Source organism: Sceloporus undulatus, chromosome 2 (assembly GCF_019175285.1).
Source record: "Sceloporus undulatus isolate JIND9_A2432 ecotype Alabama chromosome 2, SceUnd_v1.1, whole genome shotgun sequence".
In the NCBI taxonomy this organism is placed as follows: domain Eukaryota; kingdom Metazoa; phylum Chordata; class Lepidosauria; order Squamata; family Phrynosomatidae; genus Sceloporus; species Sceloporus undulatus.
This window is the reverse complement of record NC_056523.1, coordinates 110,783,176-110,806,016: the sequence shown is the minus strand read 5'-3', so window position 1 is coordinate 110,806,016 and position 22,841 is coordinate 110,783,176. Positions and strand designations below refer to the sequence as shown.

Below are 22,841 nucleotides of genomic sequence, written 5' to 3'. Positions count from 1 at the left end.
ATCATTTCTGGCAACCCTAAAATGGACTATCACTGGGTTTTCCTGACAAGATTTTTTTAGAGGAGGTTTGCCATTGCCATAGTACTGAAGAATAATTGGTACCCCACCTCCACACAAGGCTACTGTGTTTTATCATAGAATCATAGAATCGTAGAGTTGGAAGAGACCACAAGGGCCATCCAGTCCAACCCCCTGCCATACAGGAACTCTCAGTCACAGCATCCCTGACAGATGGCCATCCAGCCTCTGTTTAAAGACCTCCAAGGAAGGAGACTCCACTACACTCCGAGGGAGTGTGTTCCACTGTCAAACAGCCCTTACTGTCAAGAAGTTCCTCCTAATGTTGAGGTGGAATCTCCTTTTCTGTAGCTTGCATGCATTGCTCTGGGTCCTAGTCTCTGGGGCAGCAGAAAACAAGCTTGCTTTCCCCTCAATATGGCATCCCTTCAAATATTTAAACAGGGCTATCATATCACCTCTTAACCTTTTCTTCTCCAGGCTAAACATTCCCAGCTCCCTAAGTCGTTCCTCATAGGACATGGTTTCCAGACCCTTCACCATTTTAGTCGCTCTCTTTTGGACAAGCTCCAGTTTTTCAACATCCTTTTTGAATTGTGGGGCCCAGAACTGGACACAATATTCCAGACGGAGCCTGACCAGAGCAGAATAGAGTGGCACTATTACTTCCATTGATCTAGACACTATACTTCTATTGATGCAGCCTAAAATTGCATTGGCCTTGTTAGCTGTTGCATCGCAGTGTTGACTCATCTTCAACTTGTGGTCTACTTGGACTCCTAGATCCTTTTCACATGTCATCTTCTTCAGCCAGGTGACCCCCATCCTATATCTGTGCATTTCATTTTTCCGCCCTAAGTGCAGTACCTTACATTTCTCCCTGTTGAAGTTCATTTTGTTATTTTATGTCTAGATTTGGTGTGCATAGATGTAAAACTTCTGTATTAGACTACTGGCAAATGCAGAGCTCAAGAAGGAAAGCATTCAAATGTTACTCCTTCTCTCCCTCCCTCTCCCATAAAATCCTCTTTTACCTTCTGTCTGTAAAACTTGTGTAACACCTTCTTACACTATATTGGAAAGCATAAGATCGCAGCCATTTTGCCAAAGTTCCTTCAAGAGCCAACAGATGGCATACAGACCAAATTTCCAAATCTTAAGACAATTTCAGATGCTGAATTTGCTTTTCTCAGAAATGTATTTTAGAAATGTCTCTATCCCACAGTATCAAATACAGTAATACACAAGCAACAGTTTTGGTAAGTGTTGTTGTGCTCCATATAAGCATATTAAACAAGGGTGTGAATAACTTGTGGTTCTTTAGATTTGTTGGACTGAAACTCACAAGATCCCACAGCTCACAATTGGTTATGCTGGATATAGTAATATACATTAGTGTCCAGAAACATCTGGAGGTCCACAAGTGTCCGTCGCAGTGTAGTTAATGAATGGAACATACTATAGCTCAAACCAAAAGCACATGAAAATCCTGTGATTGTCCACTAGCTCCTATTCAAAAGCATTGACTGATCTCATAATGCTTGAGGCAGCAGTTTTTTAAAAAAAGAAAAAAGACGTGAGAATACTCCTATTGAACACTGTAATTTGGGACAAATTTTCTTTAAAGAGGGCCCAAGAGTAAAACATTTAGGAGTTGTATTTCTGAAACACAAAATCATTTGAAGCATTCCTAATTAGGACAGAGTGTACATACCACAAATCTAAGCACAGATGGCCCAACTTCCTTTGGAAATGTCTTGCATATTACTTGAGCTTTCTCATCACCACTCCATCATAACTTAGCACATTTTGCAGCAACATAAAATACCAGGATGTTAATTTAGTATGAAAATAGTTTGTCCCAATGGTATTTATACAGAAATAGAAATGTATAAGCATTAATATATACTAGTTTCAAATTAGAAATTTGAGCCAGCATGGCCTAGTAATTTGAGTGCTGGATTAGGACTCTGGAGACCAGGGTTCAAATCCCCACTAGGACTAATTACCCCAGAAGACTAATTACACAACTGCTTGTCCATGGTGAATAAAACATCTGCTTTGGTAGCTGATGTCACAAGAAAGAGCCACCCACACCTCACTGCAAACCTACTTTCTCCTTCCTCATCAGTTTTAAAGCAAATTAAACACTACATAAGCAACATGAATATTTGTCACAGTAAGTGTGGTTTGATGCGATAGATGGTCCTGGTGAAAAGGGAAGTTATTTAGCATTAATCACAATCTACACAGGAACTAATATGATTCCTTAACTGGTTATGATTACAGGTACCCACTAGATTAGGCAGCAGAAACTTTTACCGGAGGTTTTTTTTAAAATAATACATATAATAGTGATTTTCAGAAAGTGAGAGAAAATTATTTCCTTTTTGTCACCCACCTGGTATCATTAAAATGATTTAACCTGAAGTAATTACTCGCTAGCATATCTGACAGAGAGGGTGAAACAAGAAATCTTTTTAATGCTTCCATTCCATGTTTTTATATGGAAAAGACTGTAATCCACACTGGTGAAATTCAGTACAGAAAGAAAGTGTGGAAATTATTTTGGATTCATCAAATGGGAACAAGGGTGTGAACATGTGTGCTGAGTGAGAAATGGGTATAAACAAGGCAGTAACATTTGTACTTGTGTATGTGGCTCATTTCAGGACCTTTATAGTCTCATTTCCATCCAGAGTTGGCTTCACCTGCCATCCTTCCATATTATAAAGCTAATAAGAAAAGACTCGACACAGAAACTCCCCAATTGCCTTTTCATCTGATCAGTAGGATTAAACATCTACAAATGAGGAACAGAAAGGTGTGTGTGAGAGAGAGAGAGCTCAAGATCTGATTTTCTAGAAAATCAGCATCAACTCAAAAATCTCTTGACTGAGTTGTAATGTGTATAAATATGGGGGAAAAGGCTATTATGGTAAGAATGTGTCTGAGATTGCATTTAACAAACAGGTTATTCCACAGGCAAAGTTAAATAACATGAGACATCTCACAGTTAGTATGCTTCCAAACTTATGCCTTTCCTAGAGCTCATTAAAGTTACTTTTGTGGAACTCAACTCCCAGAAACCCTTGACCAACATAGTCACTAGACGCTGGACTCCAAAATGGTTCTTTTCCAAGCTCTGGTCTCTCCCTGTCCCCAGTTCACTTGCTCCTCTGTGCCAGTGAGAGTGAAATAATAACTCTTTAATCATTCCTACTGGAAGATGTGAAACAGCTTCCCGTTATTCCTGCCAACTACTGAATCACCAGCTTGCACCATGTTAACTCACCAAGCCCAAGACTCCATGTTCAGCTTCTCTCCAATGGAGCTAATGTGTGTGACAAGAAAGAGCCCTTTAAAAAGTCTGTACAGAAGAAGATCACGGGTAACTCCCTATTTATTCCATGTAGGTCAAAGAACTGATTGAAATTAAAGTTAGGGCCTCCTTGAAAAACAGAAATAAATCACATAAACTTTTTTAAAAAACAGCCTTGTAACCACATTGTTTAAACTGAGAGAAAGAAGATAAACATGGGTTGAATTACTTCACTCTGCCTGCCTTCTTAGTTTAAAATCTTGGGTATTTTTTCATTAATCTCTGACTTGTCAAACAGGGTAAGCAGTGTTAACATTTACCAGGAACTCAAGAGACAGAAGTAGTAAAGCAACTTTCCAAAAAGCAGAGAAACAACGGAAAATTTTCTTCCTGGAGATTATACTGTAGTGGGATCTCTCTCAGGCCGCTTGCAGCATACATATACTATGCATTTCTTCCAAATATCTGGGCTGGCAAGAAGAATGAGGCCATCTCAAATAAATAAATTTCTGTGGAGTTAGCTAAATAATAATAGTGTTTTTACTGTTTTCAGATAAATAATAAAACCAGAAAGGGAACTCTGGTGTTTGTCTAGCAAAAAGGTACTCTGTTGCAATTAACGGGTGCAATAAAGAATCCTGTAGCACTATAACAAAAGGAAAGATTTTGTTTTTGATTTTACAGGCAACAGCCAACTTCAAGAAATGCACCAGTGGACAATATGTCTCAAAGTAGAAAGAGTTGCCTTTTGCAGACACTCCCTGACAGACAGAGATTGCAACACTGCAACTGAAAGAGGACAACTACAGTGGTACCCCGGGATACGAATGCGCCGGGTTACGAATTTTTCGGGATACGAAAAAATCCCATAGGGATTTATTGCTTCGGCTTACGAAGGTTTCTTCGGGTTACGAAAAAACCGCGGCGCTATTTTCCGCCACCGGAGGGCAGCAGAGAGCTATTTTTCCATTAGCGCCTATGGGAATTCGGCTTACGAAGGTATTTCGGGTTACGAAATTAACCGCGGAACGAATTAATTTCGTAACCCGGGGTACCACTGTATTTAGGAGACTATGCTCCTTGCAGACCTACAATAAAAACCACATCTACGTAATCCTGGAAGAAAGAAGCAGAATAAAAGAAGTAAATAAATAAATCCCATGATCAAACCAAAGAAGTTGTTGCTTCAGACAATGGAAGTAATTGTGAGAAATGACTTAGCCTGGTTTCTATAGTAAGTGTACAGTTCAATATATCACTCTAGATCTCACCCACTCCTACAAAAACAGGTAACAGCAACCTGCTGAGTTACCATGGCAAATCATATCAATCTATCTATCTATCTATCTATGGATAAAGCTAGAAGACAAACCATTATCTGAAAGTACTTCTTGAACAAGAATAGAATGAGAACAGATGTGAAGGTTCTGGTAAGTGCATAGAGGTAAGGTTATAACTTCAGAACAAGGACTCACCCAACACCCAACCATCCTACTAGAATCAGAGCAGATGATATAAGACCAAGTTTTGGAAGTACAGTATTTATATACAGGTTGAGTATCTCTTATCCAGAATTCTGAAATCCAAAGTACTTTGAAATCCAAAATTTTGAGCTGCAACACTAGTAGCATAATACATACATATACTGTATTTATGAGGCTGGAGAGAGATGCAGCTGGAGATGTAAGGATCTGTGAAATGGAAGGAATTCATGCTGCTTGCCATTTCACAGATCCTCAGTCTCTCTTCAGCCTCATTATGTCTCTTTGTGTATATGCAAACAGAGGTATTTCAAAATCCAAAATAATCAGAAATACAGAACACTTCTGTTCCCAATAATTTGGATAAGGGATGCACAACCTGTACTTGGGGTTCCTAGCTTCTATGCCCTGCCTTCTTTGAGGGCTCAGCCTGAGCAGCATTTGTGGGGTCTGATCAACATAAAAGTTATAACATAGAAACTGATTGGATTAATTCTTGAAATATTCCACATGTTTCTGATTTATACTAAGCATTTAGTTGTCAGATGCTTAAAATGCATGTTTTGTTTCACTGATTCTTTGGAGTCCTTATGACTGACAGTTAAAATAGATTTAGGCATTTTTGCTTAACTCCCCTCCAGTTTGAAAGTGGTAATTATAAATAAAAGTCCCTTCTCTTTGTCTCACCTGAATTAATGCCAAAGTATAATCTCAGGATTGTGGGTCCAAGCCCTCTCTTCCACCCTCCCAAATCCCAGCCACCCACTGCCACATCACCCTAAAACAGACAAACAAAGAAAATGTGTATGAAACTGGATTCTGAATTTTTATTGACCTGAATCAGAACCAAAGTGCAACTGCAGCTGAACTAACAATGAACCAAAATGCTTAACAGTTTGACTTCCCTGCCTCCAGGTTAAGCAAGCCCAATGGCAAGTGGTCGAGTAAAAGATATTGACATGTTCAGGTTGGTCTTTGGGCTCTCACAACAGAAAGAGTATATAATTTGCCATCTCACAGGAAAAAGAAGTGGAAAAGTATTATCCAAAAAAAAAAAAAAGCCGTAAGAACAGACTGAATCTGTTTTTTGTATAAAGTTTAATATATATGTTGTGTAGTTTTCTTCAACTCATTTCTGACTTATGTAGACCCTAAGATAAACTTAGCATAGATTTTTTTTAAGGCAGGTCTCTTCAGAGGGGGTTTGCCATTGTCATACTCTGAGACTGAAGGAGTGTGACTTGCCCTAGGGTTGCCTAGTGGGCTTTCATGGCCAAGCAGGGATTGGAACCCTTGGCGGGATACACACCGCCATATAGTACGTATAGGATACGTACTAGGGTTAGGAAGGGGCGGTGCTTCCGCACCCCCCTAACCCTAGTACGTATCCTATACGTACAAGATGGCGGCGCACCTTCTACATGGGCGCCGCCATCTTTACGTACTGGACGCACAGCGTCCAGACGTGTCGCGGCACCTATGACGTCGCGAGTCCGCGCCAGGCGCCTCGCGACGTCATAGAGAAGCCGCAAGAAGAAGCTCCGAAATGGAGCTTCTTTTTTGCTCCGCGCGGGAGTCGCGCGGTTTGGCTGCTGCGGCTCCCGCGCGGAGCAAATGGCGGCGGCGGGGGAGCGCCGCAAAGCGGCGGTTTGTACCCCGCCCTTGTCTCTGTAATCATAGTCCAACGTTCAAACCACTACACCACACTGGCTATGGCTCACAGTAAACAGGACTTCTCTTCCTTCAAAACATGGAACTGCTCTGAGGAGGAGAATTAGCGGCTGCCCTTTACAATAAACCATGTAAATCCAGTTTTGTCCCCATTTACCTTTCAGAGACATTTGCTTTTGAATGGCATGCATCTTTGGGAGGAAAGCAGATGTAAAGGAAGACAGGATATTAAATTAAACATTTGAAGGGATGTCATATTGAGGGAGCTATCTTGTTTCCTGCTGCTCCAGAAACTAGGGAGTTTATCAGATAAGGGAAATTGGAAATATAATCCAATGGCAATCCGAACGCAATCATGGGGTTTAACGTTATTGCGTGATAAACTCTATATGCAATTTTGGGCAATGGCATGCTATTTTCGGGCAATGGGAAGTCAGTTCGAACACAATTTGAATTCACATAAATTCACTGAACTAGCGAATTCATGTGAATGCATTCTGGCCCCACTTTCTTTTCATTCGAAATTAAGAGAAAATCCTCCCGTGTGATAAACTCCTAGGATCAGGAGCAATGGAAGCAATCTACATGGCAGGGGGTTGGACTGGATGGCTCTTGGGGTCTCTTCCAACTCTATGATTTTAGGATTCTAGGATCACCTGCAGCCTTTCCTGGTTGGAAGAAGAGTCCAGCAAATATGACTTGAAGAGAAAGCTGTTTATCCAAAATTCCCTGTTCTACCAAACTCTGAAAATATATAGTCGTCTGTCCTCATCAGATATATGATGTCTTCATCAGAAGATAGGCATCCTTGTCTATCATTCAGTGTCAAACGTCTCTGAAAAGTGTTTGTTTTTCTTTAAAAATAGCAAATGGAGAAAAGAGATGTTAGCATTTATTAATAATTTCAAACAAAAAAGGATTGCCAATTGTGATACAATGTTCAGTTAACAACCTCTTTCTCCCTTCTTACCTCTCCTAAAAGAACACGTCAGGTTTCTTCTGAGAGGATGTCATTGCCACCCATCATACACCTTGCCACTGTCCATCTACCCTGCCTCTGATCCTGAGTTACCCAACTGCTCTGAAAAAACTGAACAAACAGAGCAGTGTTTTCCCAGCTGGCATGTCCCCAACCCCAGACTGCTTAGAGTACAATACCTGTCCTCCCTCACTAGTGTTCCCATGCTACCTAAGATCATGGGAATTGTAGTCTGAAAAGATTAAACTGAGGGACAAAATGCTTGGAATGGAGGTTCCCTTTAAAGTAACTATACAACAGGCTCCACATACCCAGAACTATCTTAATTCATGGGTGTACAAGAGGCAGATTTTTTCTTCTTCTTTGATTAAAACAAGAGTGGAACTGGTTTGCAAGAAGATTTTTAGAATATGAACAGGAATGTTACGTAATCTTGCAAATGAATCATCATCATTGGTCACATAATGAAGCTTACACTCTCATATAAAAAGACTGAGAGACACTAACTTTATCTATACATTTGAGCATTCAGGCATCAAGGCAACAATAGTGATTCCAGAAAAAGGGATGGGTGTGTGTAAGTGAATTCATAACCCAATTGGGTTTAATAAGTTAAATACTGGCAAAAAGAAGTAGGGAGAAAGAGAGAGCATAAAATCAGTTGGGACATAAACTAAGTGTAAATACTAATACTGAAGCAAAGCTGAATTAATTGCAATTTGGCAAGCCTGTGATGCATAAAGGACTTTTGATTAAGTCATGCTCTCAGTACTATAGAGAGGGAATCCTAGCATAAGGCAAGTCATAGCAGTCAGTTCAAGTCCCATGGAGTATTCCTTGAAAGGGTCACAGAATGGGAGACAGGCAGATATCACCCATGGGTAAAAATGCATCAGGATGTTTTCTTATTCAATTCCCACTAAAATGAACAAGAGTCATACAAGTACTCAGTGTGTCAAAAGAATGCTGTGGGGGAGAATATGTTTTTAATATTCTTAAGACTGGGGAAAAGAAAAATCCATTTGGACATTCTGCCTTATCACTGGCCAGTTGTAGCTCTGGTAACCACTGTACCAGAATAGCTAACCAGCACTTGAACTATCTGGATAGTTTGAGAGGAATATGCAATTCCATAAGCCTGAAAGTACAACAGTGAATTCTGGATACTTCATGGTATGTGAATGAATTCTGAAAATTCCTTCGGAATAAATATCAATTGCATTAATTTGTATGGAGGAAGAGAAATACAATGTTATCACCATTGTTATTAGTTAAGCATGTAAGATGCTTCTATACAAACTATGGCTATTTATTGAATAAATAAAACAGCGTATTCAAGATCAGGTGCAAGAGATGTGTCAAAATGAATCTGTACCATTAGAAAACTGCAACACTGAAGTGCTGATTGTAGATATTCTTACGAAGCCTCTACCAAGAGATTGTTTCCAGAGACTACAAGAAGGAATGAAAATCCTTGATGTTGGTCCAGGAGAATGGGAAGGGGGTTGTTAGAACATTTTAGTATTCTCTCTTCCCTAGCCAAGTCAGGACAACCTCTATCATAATTTGTACTTATACCAGAGGTGAAGCTGCATACCATCATCAGTTGAAATGGATGTTTGGAGGTCCAAACATCAGCTGAGTGGCCAGCTGCTCTGTTTCTGTTCATGCTTGGACCAGATGTTCTCATCAGGCCTGCCTGCCATTTGCTGCCTCTTTTCCTTCCCTGTGGTTTTCAAACAGTCATCCCAAATGTGTGTCTATGTGGCCTCAGAGTTGTATTTGGCTACAGAGTTGAATTTCAAAAATGTCTCTCTAGACTTCTCTGAAGCAAGCTGGGAAAGTCCTTCAGCTATTTCTGGAAATCCAGAATACTATGTATTTCTAAAATTTAGAGAAGAGGAACAGTTGGACTCAATGGTGAAAAGTTGACTCTGAGCTCCAAAAAGAGCATGAGGGAATATTTTTAAGCACTATTGTCCATGCTATCTTGAGGATTTTGGAAATGGTAATCTAACAAAGTAATTTTTTCCTGAGCTGTAGTAGATCCAAGATGAGGATAGATGAACTAAAGATAAAGAAGAAAGGAGATCTGTAGAGGGTGTGTAGATCTGCAACAGAAAGAAAGAGAAGATGGTGGGGGAAAATATGAGCAAATGCCACATTGTGATCAGGTGACACAGATTTTGTTTCATTTTCCTCAATATCCTTTATTTGATTTGGAGACTGGTTTGCAGAAAGGATTTAAGCATTTTGAATTCCCACTGTAAAAAAATTAAAAACAAAGAAAAAAAATTAAGTACCAAAATCCTGTTTTGATGTCCTAAGGATATGATATACATATGACCTAATATGACCGTTATGAAGACTGGATTGGACAAGGTGTCTGAATATATTCTTACTCTTTTTGAAGATGTGTGCTCTCTAACTCTCTCATACACACAATCAAATATCAAAGCAATCTCTACAGTTGCTCTCTCTCTCTCTTATATGCACACAGTCAAACACCAAAGCATACAGAGAGTGAGAATGAGAGAGAAACCTGCTACGGTCTGGTTGTAAACCAAGATATGTCCCATTAATAAGTGGCAGAGCACAGGTGAAAAGTAATAATTAGACATCCATAAAGACAGCTGGCTGTTGGAAGAAAGGGTGAAATGAACGTCAAACGGGGAGTGGTCAACTATAAATCCACCTTGAATGAAAAGCAAGATATAAACTAATTTAGATAAGAGGAAAATAGCTTCAGACCACAAATGGGTGCCATTAAATACTAAGCCACTAAAGTGTCACAAAATTATAGATTGGTATGTTGTTCATAATCCAGCAACAGCAACTTTGCCTTTTAGCCAGTTTTTCAAGTCAGAACAAGCCTTACTCATTCACTGCAGTGTTGCAAACCTAGCTGATCAGCTGATACAGCAGGAGACCAACAAACTGAAGCTGGTTTGCTCATAAATGTTCAGGAAGCCACTACACAGTGGAACAGCTAAACCCAAACATATAGCACAAATTATAAGTTAACAATTCCCAGCATTCCCTGGTGAAAGATAATCATTATTGAGGCACTTTAAAAACGAACAAATTTATTATAGCATGAATGTTTGTGGACCATAGGCCACTTTCATGAAAGCTCACACTATAATAAATTTCTTAGCTTTTAAGGTGCATCAGGACTTTGTTGATTTTGCTGCAGGAAACTAACATAGGGCCCGTACAGACAGGCCAAAATAAAGCTGCTTCGGGTCACTTTGGAAGTATGCTGTTTAAGTGATGCATGCGTCCTATGAGTCTGGAAGCCGGACTGGAGCATGGCTTTGGTGCAGCTTCCGGACACTTAGGACGCATGCATCATTTAAACAGCATACCTCCAAAGTGACCTGAAGCAGCTTTATTTTGGCCTGTTTGCACGGGGCCATAGTCAGCTATATAGAAACAGTGACATGCAGAGTTCAGAAACATTAGAGGTTTTTTTTGTAATACAGCCCCTAGAATACCATCAGCCAGCATAGCCAGTAGTTATGCTAGGTGGGACGTTTTGAGAATTGTTACACAAATGATAACCTTTCTAAGCTTTATGCTATGTGCCCCTACTATGGTCTCCATTTATTTATTCAACAAATGTATACACTATGCTTTCAATGACAATATTCCTAGGAAGAGATTTGTCAACATAAAAACAACAGTAAATATGCACAATCATAAAACAATAAATAAATTTAAAGCAATTTAACAAAAAATATTTAAAAAGCAATCAAGCAACATTTGGACAATTTAAAAATACAGAAGGCAGAGGAGAATGGACAGCCAGCATGGTGTAATGATTTGAATGTTGGACTAGGATTCTGGGAAACCAGGGTGGAAACTCAGCCATGGAAACCCACTAGGTGGCCTTGGGCAAGTCACACTTAACAAAACAACATGACAGGTTATCCTTAAGAGTTGTACATTGGAAAGTACAACAACAAAGCACTGAAAGGATAAAACTGAGTGGGCTCAGATACCATGACAAACCACTGTTTTAACAGATGTGAGATGCTATGAAAAATGGAAACAATATATAAAGATTATCAAGGAATTGTCAATAGCCACTTCAAGAATAGAAATGGGGGAGGAGTGGACAAATTAGACCTATACTTCTCAAGCAGTTTAATCCAGAAAAGTCACAATGATTACAATTGGATAGTATGTAATTTAGAATCTGTTTTTCCAGATAAGCATAATAAAAAGGTTATGTCCTCTCAATTGTTTCAACAGTTACCTACATAAAAAAATCAGAGTATTAAAATACACATCAGAGTATTCAAAAAACAAGATATATATTTATTGCACCTTAACCTATTTATTACACCCAATGCAAAAATGACATTGTTGTGTGCATTCTTGTCTTTTCCTACATATGCCAACCCTAAGGCAACCCTATCATGGGATTTTCCTTGCAAGAATTGTTCAAAAGGGATTTGCCTTTGCCTTCCTGAGGCTAAGAAAATGTGACTTGCCCAAGGTGCTATTATTCATTCCAGTACTCTGCAATTGTTGTTAATACCACCTTCTTCTTCTTCTTCTTCTTCTTCTTCTTCTTCTTCTTCTTCTTCTTCTTCTTCTATGTGTTAACTATCAAAATACTGGCCAAGCAGATGTCAAAACCAAGATTTTTTTTCAAAAAGATTTTGTTTAAAAAATGGCAAAAGCAGAAGGCAGTATAGTAGCTCCCACTAATGGCTGATAATACAGTCCTGTGTCTACTCAGTAGTAAGTTCCACTGAGTTCAATAGTGTTTACTCTCAAGTAAGTGAGCATAGGACTGCAGCCAAATAGCCTAAAAGGCAGTAAGAAGAGAATTTCAGAAATGTTAGTTTCCCCCAATATTTTCCCATGAAAGGCTAAAGTATCTAACAGATACCAAGGTATGTTGGTTATTTGGGCTTTTTCCATGATGTAAGTAAATATGCCCTGCCTGGATTTTGTCTGTCTGGGATTAGAATAAAACTATCGCCTCCAATTAAAAAAAAAAAAAAAAACTCCACCAAAGCAAAACCAACTCTTTAATGTTGAATTCAAGAAAGCAAAAAGAAACTCAACAATTGAACTACGGGTCCAAAAACTAAAAGATTTTCTAAAGTGATAATAGAAACATTAAGATTTTCTAAAGAGCTAATATTAGGCTGGCTTGTACTAGCTTTTGTACAAATTGTTGCTGTTTTGACAAGGCAAAAGAAATTTTGTTTCTTTAAATAAGAAAGAGCATCTGCTGTCACAATTTAAAAGAAGCTCTTCAGATTTCAGATGAAAGTCTCCTAGAGATATTAGGGCAGTCAGACAATCATTCTAAACACTCTTGCTATTTTTCAAATGGAACTGGCCCAAGAATTTAAATATGCCCTGAAGAATTTCTATTCTCCAGCAACTGTTGTGGGGAAATGTGATGAAAATGCCAGTTTCATAAAACAGAGTGTCACCTTTGCAAGAAAATAAGGCATTATTTTGCCAACCATGTATCTTAACAAATGCACTGCTTTTCATGAACCTCAGGTCATGTGCTCTTCAAAGAAACTGTTATTTTTAACGATTGTGGCAAAATTATAGTTATACATCCTGTACAACATCTCCAGCAAAGTAGGGGAAAGTGGGTTTTAACCACTAGGAATTGTTCATATCCATATTAAAAAACAACTTTCCAAACTTACTATCCATTGTTAATCTGGTCTGGTGAAAAAAGAAACATGCATACCATGTAAGATGTATGGAAGGAAGAAAATTGGTTAAGGGTTTGTTTTTTTGGTCAAGGATCTTCCAGTTGGATAATGAAATTCAGACTGGAATTCAAATTAATACCCATTAACACAAGCTATGCAATTTTATAACTGCAAAAGTGACATGAGACAGTTCTATGCTAGATAAGAGTGCAGGTCCATTATGAGTCAAGGATGTTAAATTCTCAGCTATTAACATTCATATTTGAGTAGGTAGCCCCACTCCAAAGCCAGCTCAGTAGAGATAAGCAGCTAAGCCTAGCAAAACAACAGAAAGAGCTACAATAACCTCTTAACCTTCAGGCATTGCATAAAACATCTTCTCATTGCTTTCCACATCAGAAGATGTAATGCTCACTCTCCTCTATCCATGCCCAACATGCTACCTGATTTCATAGGCATCATATAGCTGCCACCATCCCACTACATGGAAATAACATTTTCCATGCCAAAACTCTGAAGACCTTTATGCAATTCCCATGCTTTCAAATGTGCCCAGACCTACATTATTGGTGACTCATTTAGCTTGTGCGTTTGAATCTACTATGAACCCTATATCAAGAATAGATTTGTCCCAAGGCTTCTAGAGGACTCTACTCTGTAGGATACGGAGAAAATAAAACACTTCTGACACTATGCATACCAAGAATATAAATAGATGGGCAAACAGGCAGACTGGATGTGTGTGCACACATGCATGTGTACTTCCATTGTGCACTGCCTCTAGGGATCTCAGGGTGGCATATACTATTCTCATACCAAGCATTCTGTCTTTACAACAATCTTGTGAAGTAGGTTGTGCCCAGAAAAAGTGACTGGCCTAAACTATACCGTGCCTATGAACACAATAAGCCACTGGCATGCCAGTGATGGGGTGAGCTCCTGTCACTAGTCCCAGCTTCTGTCAACCTAGCAGTTTGAAATCATGCAAATACAAGTAACTAAATAGGTACCACTTTGGTGGGAAGGTAACAGCATTTGGTACAGTCATGCTGGCCACATGGCCACCAGAGCAGTCCTTGGACAATGTTGGCTCTATGGTTTAGTAATGGAGATGAGCACCACCCCCTACAGTCGGTTATGACTAGACATTCATGTCAAGGGACTAGCTTTACCTTTTGTTACCTTTATGGCTGCTGCAGCAGATGAGGTTTTGAAACAAAAGCTTCTTTCTCCTGAGATGTTTCATGCAGATTAGGAGCTGGTCTCAGAATTCTAAATTCTAGACTCTAAAACATCCTTCAGGTGCCCAAATACATAAGAACTGTTTCCAGTAACATCTCCTTTGTAGAATCAGACGAGTGCCTATAAACTACATTAATTTATTTCTACATCTCATCCCAATCCCAAAGCAGAGATAGAATTAACATAAATTTAAGTTGAGGGGGGGGATGGGGTCAAGCTAAACAGAGCAAAAGCCAGAGTTAATAAAATGGTTTTGCAATACAGTACTAAGAAGAGACATTCAGGCTTGAGGTCATCTATCCCTCACACCATATTGCATGGGAGCTTCATAATCATGCCATGTAGCAGCCACATTTTGGAGAAATGTATTGCCAGCTTTAGTAAATTAGCCAAGTATACTAAATGTGACACATAAGACTGCTCAAAAGAAAAGCTGAAAAGAAAGCAAGGGGAGAGGGAGGTAGACAGCTGAAGCTACAGGCTTACAGGAGCTCAAAGAAGCAATTCAATACTCTTCATTCTTCATCAAACAAATGTTCTCATTGCCCACTGACAACAGGGATGAACAGCAGAGCCCCTATTACACACTTGCTAGCAAAAAAGGAAACGTTTTGCTTTCCATTGTATCAGAACAATACTGGCTGGGTGGCTGGGGCAGGAGGAGAACCTTTCTTATAAATCAAAATAAAAGTGATTTCAAAATACCCTTCACCACCACCACCACGTTTGAGCTACTGAGCAGAAACTACATACAAAAGTCTTCAAAAAAGTTTTTTTTAAAAAAAAACCCAACAACCTCTCTTTTGCAAACCCATTTCACAATTAAAGACAGCATAAATGGCCTTTATCCCCAGCCAGAAACACCAATTTTGCCATCTTTTGTTATATTTGGGGGGGGGGGGGTACATCCCTTCTGTTGCTGAAATCCAATGCTTTTATTTCAATTCAGGATTGGGGAGAGAGGGTGCATCTTGATACTGAAAGGCCCTGAATTTTCAAAAGCATATTCTTTCTTATGCTACAGAGACAAGGCTTCAAAAAAGAAGGAAAGAAGAAGCCAACCTCCTCCCCTCCCTCCAGAAAACCATCTGCCTTAGAAACTGACCTTTTTTGTGGCTAGCATGCCACTTGGCTAGTGAACAAAAGCCACCAGTGCCAGCATCTGTCTCTATTGCCTGCCTAATTTGCCAATCATATTCATCTCAAAAAAGCCCCTGAACCTGTTCCCTCCGGCTCTTTCTTAACCAAATCTCAGACATATAGACCAGGAGGGAAGCCATAACATTTCCTCTGGACCTTAATTCCAAGTAAATGCATGGAGGTGTAGCCTTTGACAGGTGCTTTTATATACTATTTAGACTGTATCATGTGGGACTCAGCCATTTCAGTTTTCATCAGACTGAAGGTGTGGAGCGGGGGGGGGGGTGATTCCTTTCAGGTCAGATCAGTTTTTTAAAAGCAGGTTAACTCCCTTCTTTCTGATGAAGGTGCCTTACACTGGACTCAGACTTCACTAGCCCACCCTGCTCAGCAGTGTCTGCCTTGACCCATCACACATCTATGAAAGCCCCTGGGAGGAGATCTTCCCGTTTGCTGCTGCTGCTTGCTGCAACCAGAGAAGGTTTTAATTAGAAATGCTGGGGGTTGAACCTGGAATCTTACGCATGCCAAGCATGTTCGGTGCTCTGGCCACGCCTCCTTTTGCAGCTCCTGGAGATGGCTGGAGGCGTGTGTGTGTGTGTGTGTGTGTGTGTGTGTGTGTGTGTTGTGTGCCTTGAAGTCTTTCTGACATATACGTGCATCCACACTGTAGGGATAATCTGGTTTGACACCACTCTAAATGCCATGGCTCAGTGCTACAGAATCCACACTACAATTCCCAGAATTTTGTAGCACTAAGCCCTGGCAGTTAAAAGTGGTGTCAAACCAGATTATCTCTGCAGTGTGGATGCAGCCCTGGTGACCCTAAAGTGACCCTGTCACGAGATATCCTTGGCAAGACTGGTTCAGAGGAGGTTTGCCATTGCTTTTCCCTAAGGCTGAGAAAGTGCAACTTGCCCAAGGCTGCCCAATGGGTTTCATGGCTGAGCTGGGAGAGACCCCTCCTCTCCAGAGTCCTAGTCCTAATGCTCCAAGCACTAGGCTACCCCTGGTTCTCCCAGGGAGGAAATCCCAAATAGGGAGGCTGAGGGCTGAGTGGCAAGGCTCTCCCTAGGCACCACCCCTGCCCACCTCTGCCCACCAGCCAGCCACAACATGAGAAAGACCCAGTAACCCTGAATCACGGGGGATGAAGACCATCTGGTTTAGCAGATGAAGGTCCAGGACACACCGCAGAAATGATCCAGTTGGAGAGTGCTTGAACTGCCCTGGCTCTATGCTAGGGAATTCTGGGAACTGTAGCTTTGTGTGACATCTCTGTCAGAGCTCTGGGGCCACATAATAAACCGCAATTCCCAGGATTCCCTAGCACTGAGCCAGGGCAGTTAAAGCGGTGTCAAAATGGATTATTTCTGCAGTGTGTTTTGGATTTCACCCGGGTTGGCTCCGCTCTGGGGCCACAACAAACTCCAATTCCCAAAATTCCAGAGCATTGAGCCAGGCCAGTTAAAGCGGTGTCAAACCGGGTTAAATCTACAGTGTGGCTGGGGCCTGAGGGAGAAGGCGAGAGGGAGAGTTCGGGCGGCCAGAGGTCTCCCCCCACCGCCAAGGAGGACCAGGCACCTCAACATAGAGGACTTCGGGGGCAATGTAGGGACCCTGGCCAAAGAAAAGCGGGAAGCACGCCTCGAAAGAGAAAGCCATGCTGCTTAGTCCTGGCCACAATGGAGGACCCTCGGGGATGTTGCTTGGCCGGGAGGAGGCTGGAATAGAGGCGGCGTCCGGGCAAAGGAGGGGCAAGGCTGTCCTTAGCCCTCAGGAGGCTGGAATGGGGGCCACAGAGGGGGACCCCGCCTGGCCGCCCTTCTCTTGCCTGCCATCCCTCCGGAGGATGCAGAGCCAGGGCAGGGCAGCATCTCCGGGGAGGGAGCGCCCTTCCTTGCCTGGGAAGCCTCTCTCTCTCAGGCGAGTCTGGAGGGGGCCTCCCTAGAGAGCCGCTCTCCTGGGGCCAGGTCCCTCCAGGGTCTCCCCTGCCTGGGCTTACCTGCAGCCAGGGTCTTGTGCGCCGTGTTGCCCATCTCGCCTCTTCCTCAGCCCCTCACCAAGGGCCGGGCCGGGCTGCCATGGGCGGGAAAGGAGGGGGCGGCGGCGGCGGGGGTCCTGGGGGGGGCTTGCTTGGCCCTCCTCCTCTCCTGCCACCCCCTCCCCTGCCTTCCCCCCAGCAGCACTGTGAGCCAGCAGCCCCGGCAACAGCAGCAGCAGGAGGAGGAGGAGGAGGAGCAGCCCCCACCAGCGAAGGCCGGCCCAAGGCTGGCAGCCCAGCCCTTCTTCCCGCCCAGCCGGGGAGGAGCCCCGCCAGCACGCATTGTTTGAAAGTTGGCAGCCCCCGCCTGGCGGGCCCAGCGCCCGGGCCTTGCCTTGCCTGCCTTCGGCACTAGGCCCATTGGAGGAGCCCAGGCGTCACAATGGGCCCAGAGAGGGAGGGAGGGAGGGAGGGAGGGGGGAGAGCAGGGCGGGGGTCCCCTTCCTCCTCAGCGCCGCCAAGGAAGGAGGACAGGGCTCCAAAGGGACAAAGCCCCAAACCTTCACGGTAATAAACGGGACGTACTCAAATTACAAGACTTTGCCCATAGGTACACCATACCTGCCCATAGGGAAGCACTGGGAAGCCATTTGCCCATAAGGAATCGTTGCAGAATACTTGCCCATAGGGAATCATAGGGGAATACTAAGATGTTAACATTTGATATTAACATGTTAAATCAATTTTCAACTGTATCCCAAGCGACATTCTTGTGGACTCACTGAAAATAGTGTCATAAAAAATATTGGATTTGTGTTCTATTCCTGTTATAAATTTGTATGCCACCTTGGGTCTCTTCTGGGAGAAAGACAGCATACAAATGAAATAAATAAATAAATAAATAAATGGAACCAGTTTTGCAAAAGTATCTGCATGCAAAGTATATTAAGAATGTTGTTATTTAGAACAGACATACAAAATAAAAAAGACTCAGAATTTACAGGTAGATGATTCTGGCTCCCTCGCTAAAAGGGTATTTAGAAAATTTGAGAGACTAAATACATTGGCCTGCATATGTAAATAAAATTCCACCTTGTGCTTGTATATGTATTTTGTTGGATGTTGTTGAAATTGGCATTCCCTTTCTCCCCTGTCTATGAACAAAGTCCCCCCAGGACTCATCATGTTGCTGCTATAGCTCAGTGGCATCACTAGAGTTGGTGTCACCTAGTGCAATAACACACGGTGTCACACACACTGACCTCCTCCCATATCACACCATACAGAATCCTTAGCAATGTCTTTTGTACTAACCCTTACTCATATATTGTAATTCCCATATACCACTGAATGTAAAGGCAATAGTTGTGACATGAACAGCTAGCAAAATTATATCTTTAAATTAGAATATCATATGCCAACCTGAATGTATCTGCATGTACAGTTTCATGTGCTTAAAGTGAAAATTTGGTAAGATGTGATGTTTTTAAAGAAAGTTTAAAAATAATATTTTTTTTTGGGGGGGGGACATAATTTATAAAACCCAGCCCCTCCTTTCTCCTCCCACTGAGTCTCCTCTCAGTCAGACCATCTCTTCTGCTGAACTCCAGCATTTTAAAGGGACACAGGCAAATGCCACTGACCATTTCTGCCAAAAGGCAGGTGTTTAGGGAGCAGTGGTATCACCTGGTGCACTCCACACCCCTTGCAACTCCTTTGTGATGCTTCTACTATAGCTGACCCCTCCTTCCTTTGCTGGCGGAAAGCAGAAGATATTGAAGCATCTGGCTGTGTCCCATAGACTGGTGACATCGTCTGCTGAGACCTCCAGAGGACCACTGTGGATCTTGGCAGAACATGCCCACAACCGTCTCTGATCCAGCACCACCCACACAATGTCCATTGGGGGATTGCTATTGCAGCAACACAATCAATCCTGGGGCTGGTGATAGGGGGCTGTAAGTGCTCCACATGCAGAACTCTTAAGCTATGTGCAGCTATGTAAGATCTTGGCCTCTATGTGGTACACAACCATTTGGTAAAAGATGAGATGTTCATAATTTAATAATTCCTCAGAATCAAATTATCAACTTCGTGATACATTTAAAAATATACACCGGAAAGACATTTTGTTCCATCATGTACATCTCTCTATATAATGCATTCTAATTAATTTAGTCCAAGAAATTCTGTGTTTCTTGCATAGAGTTCACATTTGCATGAAAAATAAACCAGACATTTACAGAATATTAACAGACCTTGAAATTCTGGCAACTACTATAGTTAATATTTATTTATTTGTTTGTTTAAAGTATTTCTGTATTACCTCCCAGCTCACAAGGGCTCCTGAGGCATAGAACAAATAAAAATCAATTAAAATAATACAAAGTCAAAACATTTTTAAAACAGATTAAAATACTCTTTAACAACCCCTCAAAGCAGTCTAAAACCAGTCCTAGGCCTCATTCACACTCATGTTTTTGCGCTGGATCGATTCGAATCCCACCATCGATTTGACACTAAATGGATGTTCAGACTATGCTTGCCATGATCAAAGCTGTCTGTGGCAATTTAACCCACTTTGTGTTCACATTTCATTTGGAACTAATTTAAACTGGCGATCGGAGCCAACATTTTTTTTACTATCAATCAAGTATCGCAGATCTTGAAATATTCTTGCTATAGAAATGTACTTGCTATAGATCTATAGAAATGTACTTGCTATCTTGTTCAGCAATTAATAGCCATGAATCCATACACACCAGGGTAGAATCCCCGATGGCACCCATGAATCCATGCATGCTAGGGAAGAATCCCCCATAGCATCCACGAATGCCTGCTTCTGCAAAGCCATGCAAATGCAACTATGCAGAAACTGTCAAACTTTTTTTTTTTAAAAAATCATGTCACATCAAGCGCCCCAAAGAACCCCCCTGACGTCTCTGACCTCTGGCCAACAGGAGAAAGGGAACCAATTCACCAGCAGAAGCAGAAAACAGCTGCACAGTGATTTAAAGGGACCACTTGACAGCACAGTAAATTTGAATTCATAAAGAGCTGAATGTATCTTTGCCCATGAAGTGCCAAGAAGGGAAAAACAATGGCGGTTTGCCAAGACCTGTGGGATGGATATGTTCTGCCCCTCTACCCATTGCCCCTCCATCCTGAGTGCCCTGAATGGGATTGGCAACACATTCCTGTTGGTGGCTCCCTAAAATAACCCAGTTCTTTTGAAAAGACTCGGCAAATGCCTAGTTTCAAAAGAACTGGGTTAAGGGAGATTTGCGTCACCCCCCTCCCTGATATTTAGGTCAAGAAAACTTGTGCAAGTGTGAACCACCCCCTTTTAACCCAGTTCCCAAACAGGTTCAAAATGTAGTGTGAATGAGGCCCTTGAATCCAGTTTTGAAACAGTTAAAACTGCAATTTCAAATACTGAATGCCATGTGGAACAGAACTGTTTTGGTTGTCTGTGGAAGCTTAAAATTGATGAGACCAGTCTAACTTCCTTGGTAGGGAGTTCCACAGTTGAGATGCTGCTATGAAGAAAGCCCCCATTACATGCACCCACCAACCTAACTTCATGAGTGTTGGGACACAGAACAGGGTCTGTGCTGAAGATCTCAGATTTCTCACAGGCTTATATGGGTGGAAGCGGTCTATCAGATATCTTGGCCTCAAGACATTTAATAATATAATAATAATAAATGTTATTTGTATTTCCTGCCTCTCCCTGCGGATCGAGGCAGGATTACAGCAAAGAATAAAAACCACAATACAATACAAAATACAATATTATCTAAAAATACAGTCAGTAAAACAACAGCAATATTACTACCAATCACTAAAAAGGCCAAATTGTCATCAATTTCCTGTGCTATCAAGCCAGAGTGGGAATGTTCCATAAAATCAGCTATAAAAGGTCAGGTGGAAAGGCCTGCCAGAAGAGATCTGTCTTAAGTGCCTTTTTAAAGGCTTCTATGGCCTGTTACAGACGGCCAAAATAATGCTGCTTCGGGTCTCTTTGGAGGTATGCTATTTAAATGATGCATGGGTCCTAAGAGTCCAGAGGTTGCGCCAAAACCACACTCCATTCCTAAGCACTGGAGTGCAGTTTTGGTGCAGCTTCCGGATTCTTAGGATGCATGCGTCATTTAAACAGCATACCTCCAAAGAGTCCCGAAGAAGCTTTATTTTGGCAGTCTGTAACATTCCTAAGGTGGTAATGAGATGGATCTCTTCTGGTAAGTTGTTCCATAATTTAGGGGCCGTGGCTGTAAACACTTTATGGGAAGTTGTAGTTAGTCTAGTTTTCATATGTTCCAATAGTTTCTTCCCTGGTGTTCTAAGATTGCGGGTCGGATTGTGTAGAGAGAGGCATTTCCTTAAGTAACTCGGGCCCAAGCCATGTAGGGTTTCAAGGGTAATAACCAACACTTTTTATTGCTCCCGGGAACTGATCGGCAGCCAATGAAGAGATCTTAATATTGGAGTAATATGGTCAAATCTTGATGTTCCTGTGACCAATCTGGCTGCAGCGTTTTGGATCGATTGAAGCTTCCAAACTTGGTACAAAGGGAGCCCCATGTAGAGCATGTTACAGAAATCAAGATGAGAGGTTACCAGTGCATGTACTACTGCTTCAGGATCCCTCTGGCCCAGGTAGGGACGCAGTTGGCATATCAACTGAAGTTGGTACCAAGCACTCCTGGCCATTGCCTCCACCTGAGATGACAGCTGTAGAGACGAGTCCAGGAGTATTCCCAAACTGCAAACTTTGTCCTTTAGGGAAAGTGTGACCCTGTCCAGGACTGGTTGGTAAATCTCCGTCCTTGGACCGGGAGTACCTATCGCGAGCACTTCTGTTTTCTCTGGATTCAGCTTGAGTTTATTTTCCCTCATCCAGCCCATTACCAACTCATGACAGGCATTTAGAGGAGAGACGCCATCCTTGGTCACTGCAACAGTCGGCGACATAGAGAAATGGATTTGGGTGTCATCAGTATACTGATAACACCACGCCCCATGTCTCCAGATGATCTCTCCCAGCGGCTTCGTGTAAATGTTAAACAGCATGGGAGACAGAATGGCGCCTTGAGGGACGCCAGATGTCAGCTCTCTTTTACGAGAGCAGCTGTCTCCCAGCATCACCATCTGGAATCTGCCCAAGAGGTAGGACTGGAACCACTGGAGCGCAGTGCCCCCAATGCCTAACTCCCTCAGGCATTCCAGAAGGATACCATGGTCGATGGTATCGGATGCCGCTTAGATGTCCAAGAGCACCAGCAGGGTCATACTTCCCCTATCG

General features: G+C 42.0%; 1 protein-coding gene across 1 annotated transcript in view; it reads right to left on the bottom strand.

The window, feature by feature from the left end:
* NEURL1B (neuralized E3 ubiquitin protein ligase 1B) overlaps positions 1-17,679 on the bottom strand; it is a 78,925-nt gene extending 61,246 nt beyond the window's left edge. The window contains exon 1 of the mRNA XM_042454937.1: positions 17,555-17,679. Within this exon, the coding sequence (XP_042310871.1) occupies positions 17,555-17,588 (34 nt within the window). The 5' untranslated portion in view covers positions 17,589-17,679. The remainder of the gene's footprint in view (positions 1-17,554) is intronic.
* Between the last annotated feature and the right edge of the window lie 5,162 nt (positions 17,680-22,841).